Source organism: Macaca nemestrina, chromosome X (genome assembly GCF_043159975.1).
Source record: "Macaca nemestrina isolate mMacNem1 chromosome X, mMacNem.hap1, whole genome shotgun sequence".
Taxonomy (NCBI): domain Eukaryota; kingdom Metazoa; phylum Chordata; class Mammalia; order Primates; family Cercopithecidae; genus Macaca; species Macaca nemestrina.
In genome coordinates this window covers 103685983-103711022 of record NC_092145.1, presented here as the reverse complement: position 1 = coordinate 103711022, position 25040 = coordinate 103685983, and the positions used below count along the sequence as shown (strand labels likewise).

Below are 25040 nucleotides of genomic sequence, written 5' to 3'. Positions count from 1 at the left end.
ATACAAATTAGCCGAGGGTGGTGGCGCATGCTTGTAATCCCAGCTACTTGGGAGTCTCAGGCAAGAGAATCGCTTGAAACCGGGAGGCAGAGGTTGCAGTGAGCCGATATCGTGCCATTGCACCCCAGCCTGGGCAACAAGAGCAAAACTCCGTCTCAAAAAAAAAAAAAAAAAAAAAACTAGAAGATAACATCTATAAAACCCGTCTATACATTGGCCTAGGTAAAGAATTCATGACCAAGAACCCAAAAGCAAATGTGACAAAAACAAAGATAAATAGGTTGGACTAAATACAAAGATAATAGGTGGGAATATTAAAACAAAAACCAAGATAATAAGTGGGACTATTAAACTAAAGAGCCTCTGCACAGCAAAAGGAAGAGTGAGCAGAGTAGACAGACAACCCACAGAGTGGGAGGCAGTTTTCGCAATCTATGCATCTGACAATGGACTAATATCCAGAATCTACAATGAACTCAAACAAATCAATAAGAAAAAATAACAAACAATCCCATCAAAAAGTGGGCTAAGGACACGAATAGACAGTTCTCGAAAGAAGATATACAAATGACCAACAAGCATAAAAAACTGCTTAACATCACTCATGATCAGGGAAATGCAAATCAAAACCACAATGCTATACCACCTTACTCCTGCAGGAATGGCCATAATCAAAAACTCAAAAAAATAATAGATGTTGTTGTGGATGCCATTGAAAAGGAACACTTCTACAATGCTGGAGGGAATGTAAACTAGTATAAACAATATGAAAAACAGTGTGAGGATTCCTGAAAGAACTAATAATAGAACTACAATTCGATCCAGCAATCCCACTACTACACATCTACTCAGAGGAAAAGTCATTATATGAAAAAGATACTTGCACATGCATGTTTATAGCAGCACAATTCACAATTGCAAAACTATGGAACCAGCCCAAATGCCCATCACACGAATGGTTAACAAAATTGTTATATATATATGATGGAATACAACTCAGCCATAAAAACAAACGGATTAATGGCGTTCGCAGCAAACTGGATGGAACTGGAGAGTATTATTCTAAGTGAAATAACTCAGGAATGGAAAACCAAGCATCGTATGTTTTCACTCATAAGTGGGGTCTAAGATACGAGGACGCAAAGGCATCATAATGATAAAATAGACTTTGGGAATTCAGGGAAAGGGTGGGAGGGGCATGAGGGATAAACGACTACAAACTGGATTCAGTGTATACTGCTTGGGTGATGGGTGCACCAAAATCTCACAAATCACCACTAAAGAACTTACTCATGTAACTAAATACCACCTGTTCCCCAAAACACCTATAGAAATAAAAAAATTTAAAAATTAAAAAAACTTTAAAAAGAAAAGCTAATTTTCAAAAGAAATCAAATTAATCAACCAACTTCTCAATTTAAAAAACTAAATGAAAACAGTTTACTATCACTCAGAGGTGGGTTTAGTTTTATTTTCTGTTGTCATCTTTTGAGCATTGTAAGTTATGAAAGAGAGTTGGATCTATAGCACTTCTCACATAGGCCTCTATGTTCCTTCAACCTAACAGTGCCCTCTTCTGGCTTCATGATTCACATTCAGCTGATTTATTGATGTTGGAAAAATGTTTAACGTGAAGATGATGGGAAAAAAACCTGTTTTGAAACCTGGAATAACAAAGGTTTTAGGTCTCCTTTTTAATATAATGAAAACAAACAAAATTCCAGTTGCAAGTATAATAGTGATTTCCAGCAGCTGGAAGGAGGGTAAAATGGAGTTGTTTGATAGGTATGGCAAAGTTCTGGAGATTGGTTGTACAACAATGAGAATATACTTTACCTTATTGAACTGTACATTTAAAAAATGTTAAGATGGTAAAGTTTATATTATGTATGCTTTACCACAAAGCATAAAAACAAACAAATAAATAAATAAATAAATCTAACTGTGGTATAAATAGTCCATGTTGATAGAAGCAGCTCTAAGTTGGGACTGTTTTCACCTCAAGTCAAATGTTTACCATAAATTAAACCTAGCTGGAGTTGATAAAATTTTTAATTCCTGTTACTTTACTAAGTAGGCGCATATTTCTCTAAATTTGCTAAAATTATCGCTACTGAACAACTTAATTGCAACTCTTAATGTCTTTAGTCTTGAAGATTTAGAGACCTATGTAAAAAGACTGTGAAATTGTTACTTCATTTACTTTAATAAATAATAAAATATTCTTCAGTTTCTAAAAAATGAAGACTCCAAGGTCTGACTTGTATATCTGAGTGGAAGGCATAACATTTCACTGAGATGAAAGAAAAAAAAAAAAACTAGGAAAGGAGCAAATTTGGTGGATTAAGGATAGACCAATGGTTCTCAACTGGGGACAATTGTGTACCCCAGGGACATCTGGCAATGTTTGGAAATCTTTTTGGTTATCACAACTCGAGGAGTAGGGAGTAGTACTGGCATATAGTTGGTAGAGGCTTAGCTTAGGACATTGCTAAATGGTAAACTCTGGCCACCACTACAAAGATAGATTTGGCCTCAAATGTCAATAGCACCAAGGTTGAGAAACTGGGTTAGAATCTTCTTCGCTGACTTTGACCACTTTTTCTCAGCATTTGCAGCAGACTTCTTTTCTTCTATCTGTCTCTAATTATTCAATATTCTGTTTTTAGCTCAATTATCTTTTCTTTAGATTTTCTCTTGGGAATATCATCCATTCTCTTGTCTTTAACTATCACCTCTATGTTGCTGACTCCCACATCAGTATGTCTAGTTCCAACTACTCTTCTAGCTCTAAAATATTGCCTCTCTCAATACCTCCCTCACATCTTTTCATTAAGCTACAGCTACATCTGACTTTTCTGTCTTTATTAGTAGCATTTGGTACAAAACCACGGGGTCATTTATTTCCCAAATTTTTAGAGTACCTAATTTGTGTAAAGGGCTGTGCTGGTTACTTGGAGGAAGGTAGAAGGGTGGAGATAAGATAGTTATAGTAGTAAATGCTTTACATGTATTAACCCTGGTTATGGAAACACTTTTGCAAGGAAAAAATTATGGCCTGGAAACCAAAGTTCCAGGAATTTAAATAATTACTTAAAGAGCTCAGAGCTTGTAAACAGCAGAGTTTAATAGGCACTTCTACTCTGGCATTAAGGACTAAGCTCTCTCCATTTAAAACAACAAAAAACAAACAAACAAAAAACACTGAGGACAAAGCTGAAAAAGTGTGATCTAGTTTGTCCATAGCTAAAGGGAGACGGATGTGTAGGCTATTTTAATAATGAAGGTCTAAGAAGTTCCAGAAGCCTTTTCTTCTGAGACACGTGGTACTTTCTTCTGGTTACCATAAATCATAGAATATAACATATCATCAATGGTAAGATGGGTCATTATTTTCCATACCTACAAGAAAGGAAAAAAAAGCTGTCAACTAAAGTATAGTGTACCATGAATTGTTAGGTCGCAGAGATTTCCTAGATATTCAAATTTGGGGAAAAATATAGTAAGCCTTCAAAAATTACAAATTTGCTTAAAAAATAAAGAAAAAATGATCTTAGATTCTATGACATACGGTGAATTCGTTTTCCACATTCAATTTCCATGGTTAGTGCTAGTGTGCTATTCTGCACTTTAGTCAACTTACATGTTTGCATATTTCTTTTTAAATGTTTGTAGCTATTTTCATAGCTCTGTGATGTGCATCTGCAGCTGGCTTGTAAAGCTCTTCAATAATTTCTTTGGTTACCGCCCACCCCTGCATCCCTCCCACTCATATAAGCCATTCAGAGTTTACTACTTAAAGGTAAACTTGAATTTCTTCTCATCTTAAAATTGCATAAATTATATGAAATTCTCAATAAATTTATTTACATTTGGTGGGGGTGGGGCGCGATGGAAAAACACTATATTAAATAATAACATCGGTTTTTAACACCCATCCTAATAGAAACGTTAAAATAGAATGGGGTAGGGAGGAGGGGTGGAGGCGGAGAAGGGATGTACGTCTCAGGATACAGGAAATACGGTAAGAGCGAAACAGGAGGAAGCCAGCTCTGTGCCTGGAGGGGACCCGCCGCCATCTCAGGTCTCTTGGCTTTGCCAGGGCCCACCGGAGAAAACTGAGGCCCCGTTTCTATAATCCTTATGGGAGACCAACCTTGTGCCTCCGGGAGATCCACTCTCCCACCTGGAAACGCACGGGAAGCCAAGCCTCCAAAAAAGCGCTGCCTCCTCGCTCCGCGTTGGGATTATCCGGAAGGAACTCCCAACGGAGGTAGTACCACTCTACCCTCCGCACCTCCTCCTGCATCAGCCGGCCTGAAGTCGCACCCTCCTCCTCCGGAGAAGTAGAGAAATAAATTTCTCCCACCGTAAACCAGGTCAGATTCTTTCTCATCTAGGTCATCTAGGCTCTTTGAAACTTATTTGTGCATTCTCACAGATATCCTTCCCCTTTTCCCTGTTTTTTCCATGATTTCAAAATAGAAAGAAGAACATGCAGGGATTAAGCAGCTCTTTCACAAAATACGCTTGAGTGAAATGATGGATATTTAATGACATTAAATAATTATTTTTAATATTTTAGATGAAATACTTGTAGTTACATTTTCTAAGAAATAGACTTGAATGTTCTGATTTGCTTGAAAGTAAGTCATTGGTGCCAAGGTGGAGGGAAGGTGTAATAAAAATGTTCATGAGTTGATAATTTAAAGCTGGATGATGTATATGTGGGGATTTATTGTATTATTCTCTCTACTTTTGCGTGCCTTGGAGAAATTTTTTATTTAAAAAAACAATGCCTGGTTCAAGACCAATAACAAGCATCTATTGAAGGCCAGCCTTCCGAAGTGTATGTCTTTCTCTGTGTAAGGCAGGAGAGTTGAATAATTTTTTTTTTTAAAGCAACAATATGATAGTCAAATCCAAGTGCCATAATGTTTGCTTGTTCAAGGTATTCAGGAAGGGTGGAGGATGGACAAGTCACTGCCTGGTAGTAATCATGAGCTATCAAAAAGGAGGGGGTGGGGCAGACGCGGTAGCTCACGCCTATAATCCTAGCATTTTGGGATGCCGAGGCGAGCATATTAGGTCAGGAGTTCGAGACCAGCCTGGCCAACACGGTGAAACCTCGTCTCTACTAAAGTTAGAAAAATTAGCCAGGCGTGATGGTGGACACCTGTAATCTCAGCAGCTCTGGAGGCTAAGGCAGGACAGTCGCTTGAACCTGGAAGGCAGTGGTTGCAGTGAGCCGAGATCACGCCATTGCTCTCCAGCCTGGGAGACAATAGCAAAAAACTACGTCTCAAAAAAAAAAAAAAAAAAAAAAAAGGAAGGAGGAACTTTGGGTGGACCTTAAAGGTTGAGTGACATCTGCCATGTGGAGGGGCAGGGAATGCTTTTCAGTCTGAGGGTTTCCAGAGAAAAGGCAGAGTTCTTCTGGAAACAGCTTGGCTATAATTTTGAATCTACAAGAAGGACTTAGGAGGTGAAGATAAAGTGCTTCAGGGCCTTAAATATTATGCTGAGCGTATACTTCATTCCAATATCCATCAGGCGATACTATTTGTATTTTAAGATTCCTATTCTTACTATCAGAAAAGGAATCTCTGATATTTAGATGAACTTTATAGAATGCAAAATATAAAACTGAATCTGACCCAAGTTTTATAGATCCTTTTAATTCAAAGGAGAGAAGCATCTTTTTTTCATTCGTGCAGTAAACCTTTATGAAGCCCTTGCAATGGGTAGGAATTATTCTGAGAGCTATAGGGGATGGATGGCCAAGGCCTAGTACATAATAGGAGTGAAACAGATATTTCAATAAATAAATCAATGAATGATGGGACAGCATTGGTGACCAAAGAAGTTTTAGACATTGGGTTCGTTGGTAATGCATAGAAAAAAAAAATAGAGCTCTATTTTACTTGAAAGCATCTCCCTGTCATTCCACACAGCTTTACTGCTCACATGTTTACAAACTCTATTCAAAGGGGTGGTGGAGTGGAGGGTTGCAGGGTGTAGGGAGAATATTGCGCAGATAGAAAACAAAAGAGCAACCCCCGGCGCAGTGGCTCACGCCTGTAATCCCAGCACTTTGTGACGCCGAGATGGGCAGATCACTTGAGGTCAGGAGTTCGAGACCAGCCTGGCCAATATGGCGAAACCCGTCTCTACTAAAAGTAAAAAAAAAAAAAAAATTAGCCGGGCATGGTGGTGTGTGCCTGTAATCTCAGCTACTCGGCATGCTGAGGCAGGAGAATCGCTTGAACCCAGGAGGTGGAGGTTGCAGTGAGCCGAGATCGTGCCACTTCACTCCAGCCTCAGTGACAGAGCAGGACTCTGTGCAAAAAATAAATAAATAAACAATTTTAAAAAACATAAAGAAAAAAAAGAAAATAAAAGAACAAAACAATAAGTGCAAGAACTACGTAATTTCCCCTCCAAGTGATTCAAATCACTGAAAATTGTAATAATAGACAATATTTACTAAAGATTTATGTGCCAATTTTCTAAAGGGCTTTGCGTGTTATCATTTATTTAATCACAACTCTACTAGAGAAGTTTGTATAGGCCAAGGGAAGTCATATGACTTGCCACAAGTTACACAGCACAAAGTGGCTGAGCTGAGCTTTGAACCCAGAACATTTGATTCCAGAGTTTATGCTCTAAACTACTATATAATACATCCTTTCTAATACTATGTATACAACTGTTTTATAGGAATATATCATTGAAATTGAGGTAGGGGAAGGATAATGATTTGAGGAGACCAGAGGACAAAGAGATGGACAAAAACAGAAAAAATGATGTCACAATATTTTTTATTATTTTTCAGTCTTTGAGCGATTGCAGTATGACTCCATTTCCCTGGTGCATTCATATAATAGTTCACCTGGTGAAAATAATGAAGACTATTTACAATGCTACCCTGCTTTTTCTGATGTCCTGCACCTGGAAGTTGTGCTTTTTAAGGTAATCTCTTTGCCAAAAATTATTCAGAGGAGGAAGAGAAAAAAAATAGTTGGTTTTGACACATTTAAAAGTAGCCAAACCAAACATAAAAAGATAGCAGCAAATGATATAATTGAAACTGTATTCTACATTATATGAAAACATATTCATAATAATAGTGTAATCTGAAGAAATGCTTTGTTAGATTCACTTGTAATTACCTTATAGTTTCTATTATTACTGTGAAATATGCCATCTTTTTAACTATATCTTCTAATTGCTTCTAGTAAATGGGAATATGATTAATATTTTTGTATATTGATTTTATATGCTGTAACCTTCTTAAATTCTATTTATTCTAATAATTTATAGATTTTCTTGGATTATCTGTTAATTAATTATGTTTTGAATCATGACAGTTTCTTTCCAATATTTCTTTAGCTTGTATTACTGTGCTAGCTAGGATCTTCGGTACAAAGAGGAACAATATCATTGGTAGAGGATTTCCTTATTTTGTTCCTAAATTCTACAAAAGTTTCACCTCTTTTAGTAGATTGTCTTTCTCAAGTTAAGAACTTTTGTTATATTCCTAGTTTGCTGAGAGGTTTTATTACAAATATTATGAAGTTTTTTCCCGTCTATATGTACTGCCATGTTCATATCCTTTTTTTCACCATTAATATCACACTGTGACCATGAGATAAATTACAGTAATCAATTTTCTAATGTATTTCTTGCTTTTGCTTTCATCAAGCCTCATCATTGGATATTTTGTTTCCTATTTTAATCATTTTGACTTTTATTTTTATATTGAACTTTCTTCTACTTTGCTTTTGTTGTTCTTTTTCTAATTTATTGAGTTGGATCTTTAGCTTCTTAATTTTCAATGTTCTTCTGTAAAATAAGAATTTAGAACTATAAATTTTCTTCTACCGCTTTAGAAATATTTCACAGGCTTTTATATATAGTATTTTTATCATTCAACATTTATTATTTTTAAATTTCTCTTATAATTTTTTTGACCCATGAGTTTTTTTTCAATTTCTAATCATATGGGATTCCTTTTTTTAAAATTATATTATGAAATCATTACTCCCATTCTAGTTTAATTTTATCTTTTTTTCTGCTTTAATTTTTTTGATATCTATAGACTTTATTATGTGCTCCTTATATAGTCATCTGGTATGTTTAAAGAGTGAGCAATCATATAAAAGGAAATATGGTCATAACTGATTGAAGTAATAAAATCCTGAAACTAAATAACTCATAATTAATTGCACAACATATATTAGATTTCATTACATCAGTATAGAGCTTAGTAGTAAGGTCTCCTAATGGCCATAAACCTCTAAGGTGTTGTCATCCTGAAAAATGAAGGAGGAGAGAGAGTTGTTGGGATGCTAAATGGAGAAATCTTCCATAGTGCTGGTGTGATGTATCCTAAGTTGTAAAGTTATAGGGCATCGCCACCTAGTGGCAGAATTTCATGCCTTAAAGGGACTTTCCTTGTTTTCCAAGGAGCAATGTGTCTTGTTCACTTTCTAACCATCCCTCTCTGATGCTGTCCTTCCTAAAATCCATGCCTCTTCCCACACAGTGTAAACCCATCTGCTTTTCATCCATCAGTCTGTCAAGGATTTGGTTATGCCAATTTTTATGTTCACCTAACTTTTTAATTCCAAGTACTTTGGTTATTTTCAAAGCTACACACAGGATGCCCATATTTTTAAAACTCCATCCTATTTGTGAAGGATCATTACTTTGGGCTTTGGCCCAGTTTTTATTCTTACTGCTGAATCTTTTCATAAGTCAAAATTAGTGCAGAGTTAATGCTTTAAAAGAGAGTCCTTAAAGTAAATTGCTAAATGAAATAATTACCAAAATGTACACTTTGGATGTATTAAGATTCTAGAATTTAAAAACAGGAAAAGGTCCCATTAGTGAAAATTCCATCACTAACCTTTTGGTACCACTTGTAGAGCATCACATAAATATTCAGACCATGATAGCTCGGTGCAGGAATGTTACCAAATATTTCCATGCAATCTGGAAATAGGACCAGAGTTGGCAATTGGGGGTCTGAAGTCCCAACATCCCTTATGCTGCTTCCTACACCTTGACAACAGGAAAGCTGAGTGATGCTAGGTAGTGCACTACAACAGTGAACGTAAGCCAGCCATCTGTTTTTCGCAAAGTATAGTAAAATAGAAAAACAGAACATAGACCACTTCAGAGTATAAACATATCCTTCTTCAAGATTTAGGAAAACCGTACATTCAAAACCAATCTCAAACTTTAAACAATAAAAGATATCAAACATTTTAAACTGTACAAAGCAAATTAGCAAGATTTTAATGTTGGCAGTTTTAAAATGTCACCTATCCAAAACACAAAACAGGGAGATAGCCAAGTCTTAGCTCCATCCTAATCAAAGCTGTCATGGAGATCCAGTTCCACTCTTCTCATCTCCAGCAGGTACTTCACTCAAGCAGGTGACATCCAAGGGGAGCAGACGGACCAGAAACAAGAGTGCCACATAGAAGGAAGAAGAGAGGGGACCTTGAACCTTAGCTACTGGTTAGCTATTCAACTTTGATGATATTCAGCGTTTTCCCAAGTTATTCTTTCTCGCTTCTCATCACATAATTTACATTATGCATACTATGTGCCAGAGACTGTTAGTGCTTGACATGTAGTCAGTTAATTTTCACAACTGTGTAAAGTAAGTTTCTATCATTAGCTCTATCTTAGGGCCAAAGAAACGGAAGCACAGAGAGGTTAAATTGTATTCCTAAAGCACTACACAGTTAGCAAATAGATTCAGACCTGTGCAATCTAACCCAGAATTAGCTCTGAGTCACTCTACCATTCTGTCTACAGGACGACAAGCCTGTGTGTTTCAGGCACTCTCATGGTGATTTTTCACACAGGACAGCTTTTGATAATAGAAAGGCCCTCTCTTTCAAATGAAAGGACTTCACTGATGGATTAACAAATTCTCACCCATTCACCTATGTGAGTGAAATACTAGATCTACTTTCTTAGTCTTCATAACAAGCAGGACGATAACCGTAATTTATAATGAATACAAAACATTGATTTAGTGTTCAAAGAACTTTTGCACACTTGTTCTCATTTAGACGAGTGAAGTAATCTGGAGACATAGAATAGGCATTCACTTTGGCTTTAGGAAGAACTTTCACAAAATCAGAGGTTGCCCTACATAATACCACACTTTTTACCTTGAGCAGGTAGATAGCCTGGGGGTTCCATTATACCTTAATCTTAGTCCATTCTATTTGTTCCCCTGTCCTTCAGCAGTGCCCTTAGACTTGCTTTAAACATTAATCGCATTCGTAAGCATGGTTTCTAGGGTCAGAACCCAGCCTCCCTCCACCCACCCAGCTCCCTACACATCTTGACAGTGCTTTTTGAGATGCCTCAGTTCTAGTCTCCTTGTAATTGTGCACAGTACATGTCTGAACAAATAGACCAGAGTCCTGCAAAAGTGATCTTGAAATCACAATTAAAAGAACCTTTGGAGAGATCTACTCAGGAAAATTTTCTGAACAGACAAATGCTTTTAAAGGGGATTCTAGACAGTCCATCTTCTCTGCCTCCTTCTGCAAAGTAGGACTACACTAAAACCTTGTCACAGTGTGACCTGAGCAAAACCATTATCAAGTGATCTAGTCATCTTGAACCAGACAGAAGAAAATTGACATGATTTCAAGATAGGTTTAGAAAAATAATCTGACTAGCAAAAAAAAAAAAGGGGGAGGGTGGGATTCTTAGGGAACTTAAGAGGCTTAATATTTTAGCAAAAATTTAAAGATGCTCTTTATGATACACACATTTCTCATTGCTTTACAAATTTTAAATGTAACTCAAATTTGTTTTTCACACCGTTTTGTTATTTGAGGTGTAAGGCATTCCTGCCGCAAACAGCAATGACTTGTCCTGGAAAACCAGGGAGGCTGCAGGTCCTACTGTTCCTTCTCTACTAGCTGTGGCTCCAGACTCTCACCTCCACCAAAGAAAGCATTTCAGAATTTAGGAGTGGAAATGATGACAACATTGAATAATTCTAATTTTTTCTTTTTTTTTGAGATGGAGCCACTGTCGCTCAGGCTGAAGTGCAGTGGCGCGATCTAGGCCCACTGCAACCTCCACCCCCCGTGGTCAAGCATTTCTCCTGTCCCAGTCTCCCGAGCAGCTGGGACCGCCCGCCACCACGCCCGGCCAATTTTCCGCATCCCTCGTAGAGATGGGGTTTCACCATATTGGCCAGGGTGGTCTTGAATTCCTGACCTCAGGAGATCCACCCGCCTCAGCCTCCTACAGCGCTGGGACCACAGGCATGAGCCACCGCACCTGGCCAGTGATTCTAATTTATATTTTTTAAAATTACCTTACAATCTTAAAAACTTTTAACTGATTAGTATCCAACCCTTAAACTTTATAACAATCATTTCCAAAGTGGAAAAGTCACTGGGATATGGGGACAAGTATGATTTGTCTTTGTACTTCTGTTTTTCTAGTGTCTACTTTTTGTTTTCTAGTCTACATGTTAGCACAGGAGTATATATATTACTTAAGTATACCTATGTTGGGGTGCATACATAATTTCTTTTTAAATGATAGGATGCAAAATCAAATCTATTCAGATAGCAGTGAAGAGGCTGTTTCTGAATCCTGGCAAACTAGGGGATGCATACCCCCTTCTTTTATTTAGTAGCTTCCATAAGGATGTAACTTACGGAAGTTATATCCTTCCATAAACTGATAGGCTATCTAACCAGTGAGGAAAACTGATAAAGTGGCCTCTGAGCTCCAGAAAGCACTTAAACACGACTGAAAATATCTTGAAAGTTTGGAAAAAAAATTTAACAGTAAATGGATTCAGTAGTTATTCAGTATAAGGTTTGGAATTCAAAAACTCCAGCCATTACAATAGACATTTATTTAAAGTAAAACATCTGCAGACCAAATAATTCTTAACATTGTTTCAGGTTTGACCATCTTCATAACAGCTGCATCCACAGACTTCAACTACTTGATTACTTCTTTGCCCATTCTTCTTTCTTTTCTTTCCCAAATAACCTCTTTCAGATACAGTTCAAGGTAGAAATTTTCCTCTTCATATTTGGTCCACTGCTCTTTAGGCAAGATCTGATGCTTCATGGTCAGGTCCAGTGCCCTCTTAATGTGAAACATCCTGTCATTATAAAGGTTCTCAGGAAGCCTTCTTATGGCTTGTTTTACGTCTTCATCCTCATATATTGTATCATCTCGCATTAACCTCAGTTTATTGAATCCTGCGGCATTGTAATACCATTTTTGAATACGATCCAGCCACTTGCCTGATGCTGAAATGGCCTGCTTGCCAGCCATTTTGACTTGCTTTATTTTTTTTTAATCCTTCTTATAACAAGATACAAAAATTATACATTGGCTGCTCATCCCAACAGAATTTGGCAATAGAAAACATTTTCTTTCATTAAATACATAGAAAAAGTGTGGTTAGTGATATTGATGTAGTTATTATTGAATTTTGTATTCATGTTTTTAAATTTTTTATTTTTATTTAATTTCACACTTGAAAAACTGGGAATATTACAAAGAACTCCCAAAGTGCCCTTTACCCAAATTCACCAATTAACATTTTATCACGTTTGCCTTATCATTCTGTTTTTCTCTTCCTCTCCTTCTCCTTCTCCTATTTGATAGTAATTTGCAAATATCATTCTCCTTTACCTCTTAATATGTCAGTATGTATTTCCTCAGAGTGATGATTTCCTCTTATACATCCTCAGTAAATGTGTCACAATCAAGAAATTTGACATTGTTTCAATATTGTAATCTACGCCATATTCCAATGTTATCAGTTGTCCCAATAATGTCTTTTATGGTTATTTTCTTTCCTTGGTCAAAGTGCTAATCCAAGATGATGCATTGCATTTACTTGTCATGTCTCTCCAGTTTTTAATATGGAACAATTCCTTGACCTTTCTTTGTCTTTTATGTGTGTAGAAAAACAAACTCAGCTTCTGTCATTATATTCTCACAACCCCACTTCTGACGCTGATTGTGTGGAAAAAAAAACAGTTTTTCTTTGGCTCTTGTACCACAACAACCAACACAGAAAACTTGTGACCAAATGTATTGGGATTTCTTCTCACCAACAAGCAAGTAATCAATTCTGTAGTGGACACCAGCTGAGTGTTCTCCAATCCAATTCAATTCTGAAGCTATCTCCCTGCAGAAAGTATCAGATCCCACAGACTGAGGGCTTAGTCCCACGAGACTGCCTCAACTTTAGACATCAGTTTCAAATCTGGGCCTCTGGAACTTTTAACTGACCTGCTTCAAGTTAGGGTTCCCGCAACCCCTCTCTTTAGGCTCAAATAATTTGCTAGAAAAACACACAGAACTCAGGGAAACACTTACTTACATTTACCCCTTTATTCATAAAGGGTATTTTAAAGGCTACATATAAACAGCCAGATGAAGAGATACATAGAGTGAGGTCTCGAAGGGTACTGAGTACAGGAGCTTCCATTCCTGTGGAGTTGGGGTGTGCCACCCTCCTGGCATGTGGATGAGTTATTTTTCACCTTTCTACAATCCTCCACAAATTCAGTTGTACTTTGTCCTCTTGTGCTTTTTATGAAGACTTCATTCGATAGGCACTAATGAAACATGAACAGCCATGTAGAAATGTGACTGGACTAAAGGGTATGATCTAATACCAATAGACTTGGTGGAGAAACCCAGCAAGGCTTGCCTGTTCAGATTCTTCTTGGCTTCTTTGTGCAGCATTCCTTCCTCCTGGGTATGGGGCAGGACTCTTTCTGAAATGGGGGTCTTATGACCCACAGTCAAACTAGATAGGTCAGAGAATTTCTTTACATCCAGCTCCAAGACAGAAAGCCGGGTGAAGATTAGAGTGTATTTTTAGTTTCTATGGCTTGCCTTTGGGAGAAAAAAAAGCAGGTAAAAGGAGGGCAGGAGAAAGAGAGAGATTCTGTTTTCTGAATCCTAAAGTGCCCCAACATTATACATATATATACATATGTATATATATATATATAGACTGTCTCTCACTTTTATTTCTCTGAAGCTGTTTCAAAGCTGCTTCAGGAACCAAAGACAAAAGACCAAATACTTTAACAAAAGATGTGCTTATTATTTTAGTCGCTTAGGAAATAACAAGAGATTTGGGAGTTATGAGCCAGGAACCATGGACAATTTCAATATATATATCACAATATCACACATTGGCAATTGGCACTTGTGTAAATATAGGACACTTATTTCATAGATTGTCCTTTAATTTAAATTTGTTTGCCATTTCCCCATTATTTAGAGTACGCATATTAGCAAAAGCACCACAGAAGTGAAGTGTTGTTCTCAGGGCATCATATTGGTGGCACATGATGCTGGTTTGACCCTCTAGTAGTAAAGTTAACTTTGATTACTTGGTTAACATTGTGAATAGTTGCTAGATTAATCCACTTTACAGTTACAATTTTCCTCTTTATAATTAATGATTTTGCTGGGGATACTTTGAGACTATGTAAATATCCTGTTCCTCATTAACTATCATCCACTAGTTTTCAAATCCATTGATAATTCTTGACTGAATCAGATATTGCTATGATGAATGCAAAATGGTGATTTTCAAACTCCATCATTTTTATTACATTTATTAGTTTATATTCTACATCAATGTAGAGCTTTTTCTCCATTTATTTGTTTATTAATTACTTTGGACACATAGATTTTTACTTTATTTTTAAAATACCCTGTTGTTATTATTTATTTTAATACCCAAATTGTCTCAGATTTAGTGACTGGCTGCCCATTTAAGTTGGCTCACCTGTCTTTTGACATGTCTCATCATTCTTAAACACACATTTTACTTACTTTAAAATTTTTTTACTTCCTTACTTTCAGGCTTGTGTTTTGCTTCCTACCCCATTAATCATTTCTTTCTGGAGACAGTATTTAGAAACTAAGTCATTGTATATAGCTGTGTTTTAGCTTAACGTTTTGTTATTTTCCATTTAAGAGACAATATTGCTTATGTGATAATGATTATTTAATGTTTGTTGAAACTTGCTTTATGTCCCAGAGAACATGATCAACTAATGTTTTATGTGTGCCTGGAAAGACTGTGTATCTGATTTTTGCATGTAGTGTTCTGTTCATTAAATTTAATTGTGTTGTTTAAATCTTCTCTATTCCTAAGTTTTTTGTTTGCTGGACCTATCAGTTACCGAGAGAGTTAAAATCTCCCACTGTATTTATGGATTTGTCAAATTATTACACTTTTGACAATTTTTGCTTTGTACACTTGAGGCATTGTTAGTATGTACATACAAGTCTAGAATAGGTACATATTTTACAATTTTAGGAACTCTTTTTATCTTTTTGAATGTAAAATTTTTTGTTTGCTGGGTCTTTTAAATTTTTTTTAAACCTTTCTGGGTACCTAGTAGTTGTATACATTTATGGGATATATGAGATGTTTTGATACATGCGAAGTGTAATAATCACATCATGTACAATGGGGTGTCCATTATTTGAAGCATTTATCCTTGTGTTACAGACAATTTAGTTATACAGTTATATTATTATTGACTATAGTCACCTTGCTGTCCTATCAAATAATAGGTCTTATTCATTCTTTTTTCCTACCCGATAACCATCCCCACTCTCCCCCACCACCCAGTACCCTTCCCAGTCTCTGGTAACCATCCTTCTACTCTCTATCTCCATGAGTTCAATTGTTTTGATTTTTAGATTCCACAAATTAGTGAGAACATGTGATGTTTGTCTTTCTGTGCCTGCCCCATTTCACTTAATATAATGATCTCTAGTTCCATCCGTGCTGTTGTAAATAACTAGATCTCATTCTTTCTTATGACTGATTAGTACACCACTGTGTATATGTACCATATTTTCTTCATTCATGTATCTGTTGATGAACACTTTGGTTGCTTCCAAATCTTAGCTGTTGTAAACAGTGCTGCAACAAACATGGGAGTGCAGATATCTCTTTGATAATACTGATATCCTTTGTTTGGAGTATATACCCAGCAGTGGGATTGCTGGATCATATGGTAGCTCAATTTTTAGTTTTTTGAGGAATCTCCAAATTGTTCTCCATTGTGGTTGTACTAATTTACATTCCCATCAACAGTGTACAAGCATTCCCTCCTCCTCACATTCTCGCCAGCATTTGTTATTGCCTGTCACTTGGATATAAGCCGTTTTATTGAAGTGAGGTAATATTCCATTTTAGTTTTGATTTGCATTTCCCTGATGATCAACTACATTGAGTACTTTTTCACATTCCTGTTCGCCATTTGTATATCTTCTTTTGAGAAATGTCTATTCAAATCTTTGTCTCAATTTTGATCAAATTATTAGATTTTTTTCCTATTGAGTTGTTTGAGCTCCTTATATATTTTGGTTATTAATTTCTTGTCAAAAGGGTAGTTTGCAAATATTTTCTCCCATTGCACCTTTACTTTGTAGACTGTTTCCTTTGCTGTGCACACACTTTTTACTTGATATGATCCCATTTGTTCATGTTTGCTTTGATTGCCTTTGCTTGTGGGGTACTAGTTAAGAATTTTTTGCCCAGACCAATGTCCTGGAGACTTTTTCCTGTATTTTTTTGTTGTAGTTTCATAGTTTGAGGTGTTAGACTTAAGTCTTTAATACATTTTGATTTGATTTTTGTATATGGCAAGAGATAGCTATCTAGTTTCATTCTTCTGCATATGGATATCCAGTTTTCCCAGCACCGTTTATTGAAGAGACTGTCTTTTCCACAGTGGATGTTCTTGGCACCTTTGTGGAAAATGAGTTCTTTAGGTGTGTGGATTTGTTTCTGAGTTCTCAATTATCTTCCATTCGTCTATGTGTCTGTTTTTGTGACAATACCATGCTGTTTTGATTACTGTAGTTCTGTAGTATAATTTGAAGTCAGGTAATATGATTCCTCCAGTTTTGTTCTTTTTGCTTAGGATAGCTCTGGCTATTCTGGGTGTTTTGTGGCTCCGTATAAATTTTAGGATTCTTTTTTCTATTTCTATGAAGAATGTTTTTTTGTATTTTGATAAGTATTGCATTGAATCTGTAGATTGCTTTTTTGCAGTATGGACGTTTTAACAATATTGATTATTTCAATTCATGAACATGGACTATCTTTCCATTTTTTTTGGTGTCCTCTTCAATTTCTTTCATCAGTGTTCTACAGTTTTTATTACAGAGATCTCCCACTTCTTTGGTTGAGTTAATTGCTAGGTATTTAATTTTATGTTTGACTATTGTAAGTGGAATTATTTTTAAATTTCTTTTTCAGATTGTCCAATGCTGGCATAGGGAAATGCTACTGATTTTTGTATGTTGACATTGTATCCTGCAACTTTACTGAATTTATCAGTTCTTATAGTTTTTTGTGAAATATTTATGCTTTTCCAAACACAAGATCAAATCCTCTGCAAGCAAGGGTAATTTGACTTCTTCCTTTCCAATTTGGATGCCCTTAATTTCTTTCTCTTGTCTGATTGCTCTAACTAGGACTTGCAGTACTATGTTGAGTAACAATGGTGACAATGGGCATCCTTGTCATGTTTCAGATCTTAGAGGAAAGACTTTCAGTTTTTCCCCATTTGGTATGATACTAGCTGTGGGTCTGTTATATATGGGTTTTATTATGTTGAGGTATGTTCCTTCTATACCCATTTTTTAAGGTTTTTATCGTGATGGCATGTTGCACTTTATCTAATGCTTTTTCGGCATCAAGTGAAATGACCATATGGTTTTTGTCCTCCATTCTGTTGATACTATATATAACCATTGTTGAACCATCCTTCCATCCCAGTGATAAATCCCACTTGGTCATGATGAATAATCTTTTTTTTTTTTTTTTTTTTTTTTTTTTTTTTGAGACGGAGTCTGGCTCTGTCGCCCGGGCTGGAGTGCAGTGGCCGGATCTCAGCTCACTGCAAGCTCCGCCCCCCGGGTTTACGCCATTCTCCTGCCTCAGCCTCCCGAGTAGCTGGGAGTACAGGCGCCCGCCGCCTCGCCCGGCTAGTTTTTTGTATTTTTTAGTAGAGACGGGGTTTCACCGTGTTCGCCAGGATGGTCTCGATCTCCTGACCTAGTGATCCGCCCGTCTCGGCCTCCCAAAGTGCTGGGATTACAGGCTTGAGCCACCGCGCCCGGCCCATGATGAATAATCTTTTTAATGTGTTGTTGAATTTGATTTGCTAGTAGTTTGTTGAAGATTTTTGCATCAATATTTATCAGAGTTAGTGGCCTGTATTTTTAAATTTGTTTTTGTCTGATTTTGGTATCAGGCCTCGTGGAATTAGTTTGGAAGTATCCCTTCCTCCTGTATTTTTCAGAATAGTGTGAGTAGGATTGGTATTAGTTCTTTAAATATTTGGTAGAATTCAGCAGTGAAGCCAACAGGTCCCAGGCTTTTCTTTACTGGGAGACTTTTTATTACAGCTTTAATCTTGTTACTTGTTATTGGTCTTCTCAGGTTTTGGATTATCTTTGTGGTTCAGTCTTGATATGTCATATGTGTAGAGGAGTTTCTCTATTTAGTCTAGATTTTCCACTTTATTGGCATATAGTTGCTCATAGTTGCCATTAATGATCCTTTGAATTTCTGCAGTATCAGTTGTAATCTCTCCTTTTCATCTCTGGTTTTATTTATTTGGATCTTCCCTCTTTTTTTCTTAGTCTGGCTAAAGGTATGTTAATTTTGTTTAACATTTCAAAACACCAACTTTTTATTTTATTTACTTACTTTATTTCGTATTGTTTTCTTCATTTCAATTTCATTTATTTCTGCTCTGGTGTTTATTATTTCTTTTCTTTCTCTAATTTTGAGTTTAGTTGGCTCTTGCTTTTCTAGTTCTTTAAGATTCATTATTGGGTTCTTTATTTTAAGTTTTACCTTTTTTTTATTGAGGCACTAAATAACTAAACTTATATATAACTAAACTTTATAGCTATAAACTTCCCTGCTTTTGCTGTATCCTATAGGTGTTTGTATGTTGTGTTTCCATTATCATTAGTTTCAATAAATTTTTCAATTTTCTTCTTGGTTTCTTCATTGACCCACTGCTTATTTAGGAACATATTGTTTAATTTCCAGGTATTTGTATAGTTTCCAAAAGTCTTGTTATTGATTTCTATTTTTATTCCGTTGTGATCAAAGATGCATGATATTATTTCATTTTTTTTGAATGTTTTAAGACTTGTATCGTGACCTAACATATGGTCATGTGACCTAACATAGTGGCTTTAGAGAATGATCCATGTGCTGAGGAAAAGAATGCATATTCTGCAGCCATTGGATGAAATGTTCTATAAATATCTGTTAGGTTCATTTGGTCTATAGTACAGATTAAGTCTGATGTTTCTTTGTTGATTTTCTGTTTGGAAGACCTGTCCAATGTTTCCTTGCTGTTAACATAGTTACTCCACCTTTCCTTTTTTGGTGGCATTTCTTTTTCCATTCTTTTACTTACTCACTTTTTTTCTTTCCTTTATCTTTTACAAAATGTTCTGCCAAAAAAATCAATGCATGAATTTGTTTGTTTCTGAATTTACCGATAGAATTTATAATTAGTATTAAGGATAAGCTTTATATATCCAAACATTATCTTTCTTTACTAATTTTTTATTTTATAGAATTTAAACTCTACAGAAAAGTCAAAAGATATCTTTCATATATTGTAGCACCATTCTTATCCAAGGCGGATACTTTCCAAAATCCCCAGTGGATGCCTGACATGGAGAGTAATTAATCCTATATACACTATGTTTCTTTCCTATACATATATATGTATGATAAAGTTAAATTTATAAGTTAGGTACAATACAAGATTAACAACAACAATAATAAAATAGAACAATTATTACAATATTCACAGTTTCATGGATAGAAGACTCATTCTTACAACAGGTCTTAGCAACTTCAACATATGATTTTTTTCTTCCCTTATTAAGTTGAAAACTTTCTCCTTTTCACTTAAAGGAAACACTTTACAGCTTCTCTTTAGCATATGTGAACTACCAGCATCATCATTCTTACACTTTGGGGTTACTATTAAGTGAAATAATGATTACTTGAACACAAGCACTGTGATACTGCAACAGTTTATTGGATAACCAAGATGGCTAGCAAGTGACTGAAGGGTGGGTAAGGAATATAGCATTGATATGCTGGACAAAGGGATGATTCACGTCTAGAGCAAACATGAGATTTCATCACACTACTCACAATGGTGTGAAATTTAAAACTTATGAATTGTTTATTTATGGAATTTTCCATTTAATATTTTCAGACTGCAGTTAATCATGGGTAACTGAAACCGTGGATGAAGGGGGACTACTTTAGATTCATCAGTGCATCAATTTGGCTACATATGGCCTATCTCTCTTTCTAAATACTATATACATATATGTATACATACATACGCACATTTTTTTGCTGAACCATTGGGAAGTAGCTTGCAGATATCATGACACTTCAACCCTAAACACTAAATCATATATCTCTTAAGAACAATTAAATTACTATTACACCCAGAGAAACTTAACACTGATACAATACTATTATCTAATATACCATCCATATCAAATTCCCACAATTTTCCTAACAATATCCTTTATAGCTTTTTATTTGTTTTGGTCCAGGATCCAGTCAAGGGTCATGCATTGTATTTAGTTGTCATGCTCCTTTTTAGTATTTTTAAATCTAGAACAGCACCCTCCCTTTTCTTCTTGTCCTTTTTTTTGTGACATTGGCATTGTTGATGAGTCCAGGTAGTTTTCCTCTATATGTCTCACAGTATGAAATGTGTCTGATTGTTTTCCCGTGATTAGTTTAAGCATTTTTAGCAAGAAGACTACATGGGTGATGTTCTGTCCTTCTTAGGCACAAAATGCCAGTTTATCCCAAGATCATAGATACTTTTGGGGATTTTACAGATAGCTAGGGAGGTATTTTTTACTTGCCCATTAAAAAAGTTACTTTTCTGGACACAGGTCAAATTATGGTTTATAATTTGCACCATATTCCCTGTCTAGGTTACCTGTGTACAGAAATGCTGAGCATTAAGAGGAGTTTGTGTATCTATTCTGCCATCACATTTTCCTACCTCAGAGCATTTACTTAGTCCAGCTGGTTGTCTGTCTGTATGTTCACAAACTTTCACAATCAACTCAATAGGAAATAAAGTTTTTTTTTCAGCAGCTTCATGTGCCGTCTCCTTAAGTACTTTTTCCTATGACTTGGTCACTTTTCCCCCTCTCATTGTATGAAGACTTTCTCATACTACTCTATATTGATCATTTTTAAGAGGCAAATGTGATATGATCAAGTTCCTCTCCTGTTATTCTTACCTCCTGACATGTTATCATAGCATCTGGGTCTTTTGTCTCTTTGGAAAAATAAGCCAGATTTTATTGCATGGATTCTGTATTAGTTTTATATTTCTACCATAACAAAATGATCACAAATTTAGAAATCTAAAACAACATATTTATTACAGTTCTGGAGGCCAGAAGCCTGCTATGGGTCTCATCAGACCTGATGAGAAGTTAAGCTGTTGGCTGGCTGCATTCCCTTCTAGAGGCTCTAGGAGGGAATCTGTGTCCTGCTCATTTGGTTATTTGCAGAATTCGGTTCCTTGCCACTGTAGATCTGAGATCTGTAGATCTCAGTTCTTTGCCACTGTAGATCTGTAGATCTGAGATACCTTTCTTGCTGGCTGTGAGCTAAGAGCTGTTCCTAGCTTCCAGAGGCCACCTGAATTCCTTAGATTGTCATCTCTTTTCTCCATCTTCAAAGCCAACCATGGCAAATTGAGTCCCTCTCATACTTAGAATTTCTCCATTTTCTTTTGTCATTACATCTTTCACTCACTTAGCTGGGGAAAGGTTCTCTGCTTTTAAAGATACATGCAATTAGAGTATGCCCACCCAAATAATTCAGAATATTCTCCCCCATCTCAAGATCCTTAACTTAATCACATCAGTAAAGTTCCTTTTGCCTTGTAAAATAATATAGTCATGGATTCTTGGAATTGCGGTGTGGACATCTTTGGGTGGCCATCACTTTGCCTACCACAGATTTTATTATAGCAGCAAGCTATAACCTGACACCCAGTGTATGATTCATCCATTTTTTTATTCAACCAACACAAATATTAAAGAATACCTATTAAATTGAGCATGTATTAAATTCCAGGCATTGTTTTATGTGCGAGGGTTACAAAAATACAGCATGTAACTCATCAAGGAGTTCATAAACTGGTTTGGTAAGTTCTGTAGATAGAGATTGGCACAGAGTTCTGTAAGAGAACACAAGAAGGCATATGAGCAAGACTAGAAAAACCAGGAATGGCCTCCTGTATTAATCAGTATCTAAGCTCAGTCTTTGAAATGAAATAAGGTATTAAGTAAGGATGGATGATTGCAGATGGGTAAAGAACTTCAAGCAGTGAGAAAATAATGACCAAAGTTACAGAGTTCGAGGTAGGCTGGTTTTTGGAGGAGGTGGAGATGTATGGTAGGTAGTTTTCCTGGAGTGGAGAGATGGAGCTAGATCAGCAAGCTGAAGCATAAACATGAAGACTTTGTGCGCTACAAAGGCTCAAGATAGATCTGCAGGAAGTGGGAAGTGACTGACGATCTTGAAAGAGAGTGCTGTGTTCACATTTATATTTTATATAGGTCATACTAGTGGCCATGTGGAGGATAGTATAGTAGAACAAGATTGGGGTAAGAAGATCATTTAAGATGCTTGTATGAAAATCCTGACAAAAAGTGATGGAGGCTTGAACTCAGGCAATGGTAGTTGGGATGGAGCACAGATCAGTGGATTTGAGAAAGTTTTATGAAATATTATTGATTAGATGGTATATCAATCAGGGTTCAACCAGAGAAATAGAACCAGTGGGAGATATATATTAAGAAATGTATTGTAAAGAATTGGCTTGTGGGGGCTGTGTAGGAGAGTGGGCTTTCAGGAAGGACAAACTGGAACTCTTGGATATGGGCTGAAGCTGATGTCCGCAGGTTAAATTTATTCAGGGAAGCCTTAGCCTGGTCTTAAGATCTATCAGCTGATTGAATCAGGTCTACCCAAATTATTTAGGATCATCTCCTTTATTTAAAGCTAACTGATTATAGACAGTAATCACACCTACAAAATAACTTCACAGCAAAACCTAGTTAAATTGATAACTGGGGACTCTAGCCTAGCCAAATTGACACATCAAAAGACAATCACAGATGGGATGTCAAGGGAAGCAGAATAATAGAGGGTAGTTCTCAAGTATGTGGCTCGAGTATTACGTGAAATCACTAACTGAGTTATAGAACACAAGAGAAGGAGCAGGTTTTCTTTTTTTTTTTTTTTTTTTTAATTATTATTATTATACTTTAAGTTGTAGGGTACATGTGCATAACGTGCAGGTTTGTTACATATGTATACTTGTGCCTTGTTGGTGTGCTGCACCCATCAACTCGTCATTTACATCAGGTATAACTCCCAATGCAATCCCTCCCCCCTCCCCCCTCCCCCCTCCCCCCTCCCCATGATAGGCCCCGGTGTGTGATGTTCCCCTTCCTGAGTCCGAGTGATCTCATTGCTCAGTTCCCACCTATGAGTGAGAACATGCGGTGTTTGGTTTTCTGTTCTTGTGATAGTTTGCTAAGAATGATGGTTTCCAGCTGCATCCATGTCCCTACAAAGGACACAAACTCATCCTTTTTGATGGCTGCATAGTATTCCATGGTGTATATGTGCCACATTTTCTTAATCCAATCTCTCATTGATGGACATTTGGGTTGATTCCAAGTCTTTGCTATTGTGAATAGTGCCGCAATAAACATACGTGTGCATGTGTCTTTATAGCAGCATAATTTATAATCCTTTGGGTATATACCCAGTAATGGGATGGCTGGGTCATATGGTACATCTAGTTCTAGATCCTTGAGGAATCGCCATACTGTTTTCCATAATGGTTGAACTAGTTTACAATCCCACCAACAGTGTAAAAGTGTTCCTATTTCTCCACATCCTCTCCAGCACCTGTTGTTTCCTGACTTTTTAATGATCGCCATTCTAACTGGTGTGAGATGGTATCTCATTGTGGTTTTGATTTGCATTTCTCTGATGGCCAGTCATGATGAGCATTTTTTCATGTGTCTGTTGGCTGTATGAATGTCTTCTTTTGAGAACTGTCTGTTCATATCCTTTGCCCACTTTTTGATGGGGTTGTTTGTTTTTTTCTTGTAAATTTGTTTGAGTTCTTTGTAGGTTCTGGATATTAGCCCTTGGTCAGATGAGTAGATTGCAAAAATTTTCTCCCATTCTGTAGGTTGCCTGTTCACTCTGATGGTAGTTTCTTTTGCTGTGCAGAAGCTCTTTAGTTTAATGAGATCCCATTTGTCAATTTTGGCTTTTGCTGCCGTTGCTTTTGGTGTTTTAGACATGAAGTCTTTGCCCATGCCTATGTCCTGAATGGTACTACCTAGGTTTTCCTCTAGGGTTTTTATGGTATTAGGTCTAACATTTAAGTCTCTAATCCATCTTGAATTAATTTTCATATAAGGAGTAAGGAAAGGATCCACTTTCAGCTTTCTACTTACGGCTAGCCAATTTTCCCAGCACCATTTATTAAATAGGGAATCCTTTCCCCATTTCTTGTTTCTCTCAGGTTTGTCAAAGATCAGATGGCTGTAGATGTGTGGTATTATTTCTGAGGACTCTGTTCTGTTCCATTGGTCTATATCTCTGTTTTGGTACCAGTACCATGCTGTTTTGGTTACTGTAGCTTTGTAGTATAGTTTGAAGTCAGGTAGCGTGATGCCTCCAGCTTTGTTCTTTTGACTTAGGATTGTCTTGGAGATGCGGGCTCTTTTTTGGTTCCATATGAACTTTAAAGCAGTTTTTTCCAATTCTGTGAAGAAACTCGTTGGTAGCTTGATGGGGATGGCATTGAATCTATAAATAACCTTGGGCAGTATGGCCATTTTCACGA

General features: G+C 36.5%; 1 protein-coding gene and 1 pseudogene across 1 annotated transcript in view; one reads left to right on the top strand and one right to left on the bottom strand.

Moving 5' to 3' along the window:
• Positions 1-4037: 4037 nt before the first annotated feature.
• LOC105465867 (negative regulator of P-body association) overlaps positions 4038-25040 on the top strand; it is a 147247-nt gene continuing 126244 nt past the window's right edge. Inside the window, exons 1-2 of the mRNA XM_071088761.1 lie at positions 4038-4379; positions 6836-6972. Of these exons, the coding sequence (XP_070944862.1) occupies positions 4144-4350 (207 nt within the window). The 5' untranslated portion in view covers positions 4038-4143 and the 3' untranslated portion in view covers positions 4351-4379; positions 6836-6972. The remainder of the gene's footprint in view (positions 4380-6835; positions 6973-25040) is intronic.
• LOC105465866 (cytochrome b-c1 complex subunit 7 pseudogene) lies at positions 12012-12345 on the bottom strand (annotated as a pseudogene).